Raw genomic sequence first — 6,000 nt, 5'->3', positions numbered from 1 at the left:
CCAGTCTCACTGGGTTTTCTGCCCGTTCCTCTCCCCACCCCGCACTACAGATGAGGAAATTGAGGCTCAAGGAGATTTATCTCAGCTGGCTCAGGCAGAAGAGGTGCTAAGGAGGGCTCATTGGTTGACAGAGCTTCTGGTGCACACACCCACCCCTCCCAGAGGAACAGAAATGGTAAGGATGTGAAGGCTATTTGGTCAGCTGCTCAAAGGCCACCTCCGAGTGGGCCTAGCTGGGTCCCCTCTTCCCTCTGTTACTTGGACTCTAGTTCCACCCTACACTCATGTTGTGTAGGGGCTAGGGAAAAAGATGCTTGGAGGCAATGGTATTGTAATAAAGACACTTTTATTTAGTTCGATATGTTTCTATACAGAATGCAGAAAACACATCTTAAAATCATATAGAAGGAAATAAAAACACGTCAGTGGTTGGTGAACACTTGAATGTGAGATTGGCTCTCTGTCTCACAGAGTCCAAAGACCACTGCCAGCCGGGCACTCAGGGGAGGAGGCGGCCCGCAAGGGCATTGTTGCTGTTGTTATTCTGTTCACTGCCCCATCGCCTCCTGTTGCTATGGTAACAGGCCATTCTGGGCCAGCCACGTCTCTGCGTGGCAATGCCCGATGGTGGGGTTGCTAGGGGCAACGGAGCTATTTGGAAGGCCTTTCAAAGCCCTCACCTGGAACACTGGAAATTGTTTATCTTTTGGCAAGGTCATCAAAAATAATCTCACCAGGTCAGACTCAGCTTGCGCTCCTGACTCCGGGGCACTGGGGAAACTCCGGCTTGGATCAGGGCTTGGAGGCACAAGGCCCAGTCATCACAGGTCCACTGAGCCCTCATCTACAGGCTTCCCCCACAGTGGCACTGCTCACCCCACCAGGGGACCAGGCAGGAGAGAGAGGCTAGGCCCTGGGGGAGAAGGCGCAAGCGGGAATACCCTCCAGAGAAGGGCAGGGTGGAGACCCCTCCACTCTGACCGTTCCTCCCCTCCTGAGGCAGCACACATGAATCCTCTGCAAAATGGTCAGTATGGCTTAGAAGTGGCTGCTTGGTGTGCAAAGGGAGCCTGGGTCCACCCACCCACCCGCCCTCGATCACGGAAGGGATACGTTATTGCAAAAGGCATTCCTCCCTAAAAGGTACCCAAAATAACTCTCAGACATCAAGAAGTCATGCTCAAAATGGTTTCTTCCAAAGGAGGAGAATCAAAGCTGAGTGGGTGCCCCTGAGTCACGGGACAGAGATGCAGATGGATGGACGGATGTTCTGCTAAAAAAGGCAAAAGAAGCCCCAGTGTAATTCCAGAATTTAAACCATTAGGAAAAGAAGGGGGGAAAAAAATCAAAATGAGCAAAGCCGTCAGTCCCATGGAATCAACACTAGGAGCTTGTACAAACTGCTGTAAGCATCACCATTTTTAATCGTTTTTTTTAATAAAACAATTTGAGGCTGTATAAAAACTTTAGTAAAAAATTAGCTTTGAGAGCCCCCCTATTTTTACTATGAACTATTGCTGGCACTCCTCCCCAGCCACCAGACCTTTCCCAGCTGTTCAAGCCCAAGGCCTGGGGCTGGAGCGCCAGAGAAAAGGGGTGGGGTGGGTCAGGGTTGGGCTGTGGACTGTTGGGACAAAGTGGCCAAGGTCAAGTGAGGAAAGAGCATCACATGACATAAAAATATTGCATCTTCACCAAAATGTCCCCCACTGAGTGTTTCAAAACTCCGTGATATTCCTTTTAGGAGGGGGAAAAAAAAAACACACAGAAAAAGGGTAAAAGAAAACAGGCTGATGTGGTCGAGTCTCTCGACCTCCCCAGGCATCCCCACGAGCAGCTGGCCCACCTGGAGCACCTAGGTTGGGGGCCACGGCCACCACTGCCTCTTGGAGTCCCTTTTCTATGGAAATGAAGACCCCTTGGTTGTGGGCCGCTAGCGTGCATGGGGTGGGGGTGTGGATGTCCATGGCCTAAGAGGCCCCTCCAGCTTCCAGCCCCTGGCAACAGTGGGACAGCAAACCCAGCACCAGGGCCCTGGCCCCTGAGCCAGGGCCAGGAGGCCCCCAGTCAGGCTCTCTGGGGTATCAGAGCAACAAAGTTTACGTAGTGTGAAAAAATAGGATTCCTTTGATAAAAAATACTGTCCCTTGGTCTTCTCTAAGTTTGAAACACCCTGGGAGCTTATTTTTAGCAAAGCAATTTCCCATACCCACCCAAAAATTACACATACAAGTTTAGGTAAACAGCAGATTAAATGTAAAAACTTAACCTTAACTTCTGAAAGTCCTTTGAATTTAATCTTTAGCTACTGTTTTCCATGTTACATCCTGCAGCTAGACACACGTGAATAGAAAAAACAGTACAGTTAGTGTTAAAGGCAAAACGCAGAGAGCCGGGAGGCCGCCCAGCACTGCCTGCGAGTTCATTCACGGTTCCTCGCTCCCTCCATCTACCTCTACTCCAAACGGTGCTTTCAGAGCCAGCCTTCAAAAACGCAGCGAAGAATTTTCTATGAACAAACAAAAAGCTGTTAGGCAAAAATTAAAAGTAAAAATGTCCCCAAAGTCTCTCCAGCTGCTTTGGGGTTTAGGAGGACCAAGTGGGCGGGCTTGTCCAGGCCCCGTGTGTGTCAGCGTGTGCTAGGTCAGGTGTCGGCTCCCAGTGGGCGATGGTCTGCAGGCCACTGGTCTCCACAGACAACACCGTGTTGTCTCCAGGGCCCTGCCCTACCCCTGCCTCCACCCAGGCGCTTGTGGGTTAAGGGGGGACATAGGGAGGGGGCGACCGGTATGGGGTCATGTTCTTGGGACGGGAGCCCTTGCCCTCCATGGGGGCTGTGAAGGGCGGCGGGGGCTGGTAGGGAGGCGCATTGGGATCCTCATCCCGCAGGGGTGTGTACTCTCCCACGGTGTCCTGGTTCAGAGGAGTGGTCTCGGGCACATTCTGGTTGGGGTACTCAGGAGGGGGGAGGGGGGCTTTTTCCTCCTGCAGGATAAGTGGCATGCTGGAGGAGGGTGGGGGCTTGGAGTCGTCCAGTTCGTCTGCAAAGATGATAGGCACCCCCTTCTTGATGAAGGTGGCCTGGTCCTCGAGGGTGAGTTTGCCCTTCCTCTTCTTGCGATAGCAGATCATGGCAATGATGCCAGCGATAAGCAGGATGGCTGCAACCACCACGGCCGGAATGACCGTGTGCAGGTAGACATCATCCTCGCTGCTCTTCTCAGGGTCCCGATCTGGTACCTCCGTAGGTGGTGCCTCTGAGGGCACCCTCCTGGGTGGCGCCACTGGGACAAACTGTAGATGCCGACAGCTGCCAGAGCCTGTCACAGAAATGCTCATGGCCTTGAAGTCGGGCTCCAAGGCGTTGGTGAAGGCAGCTCGAGGTCTGCCATCATCCTCAGCGATCCTCCGGCTCAGCCCCGTGATCTGCTCCTTGGGGCAGGGCTCCAGGGGCAGTGTATTGTTGGTCCATTCCACCACAATGGAGCCCCGGGTGATATTCTGCAGAGTGATGGTGCTGCAGTTGCGGTCCCCAAAGGCGAAGGCCAGCTTCTTCACCAGGGCAATCTTCTTGTGAATGTCATTCACCACAGCTGCTGGGTCACCCACAAACTTGGCCTCGAACCTAGCAGGAGCCCTATCCCCTTGAGGGCGCCTGTGGACATGGATCTCGAAGGCATCCACAGCTGATAGGCCCCCTTTGTCTGTGGCGTGCATGAAATATTCGTGCTTGCCCACGTGGCTGCTGTCAGGCAGGCCATACATGAGCTGGCTGTTGCTGTTGAACTGCACCCAAGACTTCTCGCCTACCAACTGCTGCTCCCGAAGCTTCAGGGTCAGCTTCAGCTTATCAGTGGTGGTGTCCTCGTTGTCATAGAAGGTGTCTGACGGGATCTTCACCTCAAAATAGGTGCCAACCCAGGCATCCACCCTGTCGATATGGTTCTTGAGCTCTGGGCGCTGGTTGGGTTCTCCTCCGCGGGGCATCCCACTGGTGGTGGTGCGGATGCGAGTAGGCGGGGAGGCGGTTTCCAATCTGGTGACGGGAGCTTTGGTGGTGACCCGGGGCACTGGTCGGGGTGTCCGTGGCTTCTTGGTCGGCCTTCTAGTTGTGGTGGTTGAGGAATCAGTAGAAGGTGTGGCTGGTTTTGGCGTGGATACTCGTGGCTTCTTGGTGGTAATTGTGGGAGGGGTAGCAACTGCCGTGGGCTCCACATAGCCAGGAATGGTCATTGTTGGGCGGATCTGGCCAGGAACTGTGGTGCCAGCTTCTGACACCCGAGTGGGCTGGATGGGGCCGAGGGTTGGGGTCTGAATAATGGCACCTCGAGTCCGAATGGTGACTGTGGGCTTCCCAGGAACAGGATCCCTGACTGGAGGAGTCATGGTCTCGGTTGGAGGAGCAATGGCTGGAGATGTGGGGGTGGGCACAATTCTGGATGGTGGCTCCTGGATGGCTGTGGTTGGGGGCCCAATGGCAGTGACAGGTGTGGGTGTGGCATGGATCTGCCTCCGGATACGTTTGGGGAGAGGGGGTTTCTTGTTGGCGATGTGCCAACCCACCACAGGGTAGCCAAGCTGGGCAGACATAGCACCTTCCCTGGCAGGGACCTCCACACCACGAATGTCAGGCACACTGTTCTGGTTCAGGGAGCAGCCCAGCTTCCAGGAGAGCAGGGCCCCATTCTCTACCACCTTTTTTGCATTTCCTGGGCCAGCCATGAAAGCCGACATGTCAAACAGTCTGTTATTCACCACTGGCACCAACTTCATGTTGTGAAGCTCCACTTCTGAGAAGCTCCGCATCCTGTGCAGAAGGTCAATCCTTTGCTTTGGGGTCATCTTGGTGAGGTCAGCATCCAGAATTACCGTCAGGACAGTCACAGGCTCATCGGCAGCACAGACAGATGATACCACCTCACCAGGGTCTGGTGACGCCGCCCGCACAGACTGTGGCTCACTGTGGTCTTCAGGGTAGACCTCAACAGAGAACACACTGGAAGTCTGCGGGACGTGGCTTCCATTGGCCCCCAGCCGTGCAGTGCTCACTGAAATGTAATGCACGCCCTTATCAGTGTCAAGGGGGAGACCCTCCAGGGTGTGGCTCTGTGGGTCCCACTGCAGCCAGGATGGTAAGGTCTCCTTCCCTGCTGCTGATACCTAGAAGAGATGTCAGCATGAGTTAATTGCCACCATCACTGCATAACCCGAAAATGATCACAACAGTGAACCAATGGCCTAGCCTGTGTGACAGGCCTGAGGTACAATTCAGAATTCCTGGTGGAGGAACCAACGCCTCTCTCCTGGAGCTCATTTACCTATCACGAAAGACTGGGGCTGCCAGATGGGCTAGCATGGAAGGCAAATGGTTCGCCCAAGGCCACACGGTGGGGAGACAGCAGTTCTGGCACTCAAAACACATGTCTCATCCCAGAGAACTGATGCCATGGAGCTCAAGAATGTTGCAGGTTTTTATACCAACGAAGTGCCCTGCCACCTACTCGTCCACTCTGCCTGCAGAATCAAGCCTGGGTGTCTCACCCCTCAGCACTACTTTCCAACCTTACCTCAGACTTCTACCCTACCCTCCACAGACACCACAACTTTGCTCAAGGTATATGCCTGGCCTAGAGTGCCTCTCCTGCCCAGAAGTGGAAATGCACACAGGTCTGGGTGCAGGGACAACTCAATACCCCCAAATGCCTCATTTTACAACCACCATGTTACATTCAAGTGTAGTGGGGCACATTTGGTTAGCTGTATCTAATGTCTTAACAGTGCTTTTCAAAACTCAAGAAAAACTGCAATGTCCAGGGTAGGGGAATGTAAACAATTATCCTAAGAAGAGCGTTTATGAAAGGCATTCCAAGGACCTCCAGTCTCTCTAAAAGAGAATTCTATAGTCAACTAAGTTTGGGAAATGGACAGAGCTCACCTCTGTCCTTGGAAAGCCGAAGCACAGAGCAGGCCTCAGGAGCTCATCCCCTTTTCCACCCAACA

General features: G+C 53.6%; 1 protein-coding gene across 4 annotated transcripts in view; it reads right to left on the bottom strand.

The window, feature by feature from the left end:
- Positions 1 to 327: 327 nt before the first annotated feature.
- Positions 328 to 6,000, bottom strand: part of DAG1 (dystroglycan 1) — a 64,482-nt gene continuing 58,809 nt past the window's right edge. For all 4 annotated transcript variants that reach the window (XM_033864961.2, XM_033864959.2, XM_033864960.2 and 1 more), the window contains exon 3: positions 328 to 5,160. In XM_033864961.2, the coding sequence (XP_033720852.1) occupies positions 2,758 to 5,160 (2,403 nt within the window). In that variant the 3' untranslated portion in view covers positions 328 to 2,757. The remainder of the gene's footprint in view (positions 5,161 to 6,000) is intronic.

The sequence above is a fragment of the Tursiops truncatus genome, chromosome 10 (genome assembly GCF_011762595.2).
Source record: "Tursiops truncatus isolate mTurTru1 chromosome 10, mTurTru1.mat.Y, whole genome shotgun sequence".
In the NCBI taxonomy this organism is placed as follows: domain Eukaryota; kingdom Metazoa; phylum Chordata; class Mammalia; order Artiodactyla; family Delphinidae; genus Tursiops; species Tursiops truncatus.
Note: the sequence above shows the minus strand (reverse complement) of the source record. Positions and strands in the feature narration are given on the sequence as shown.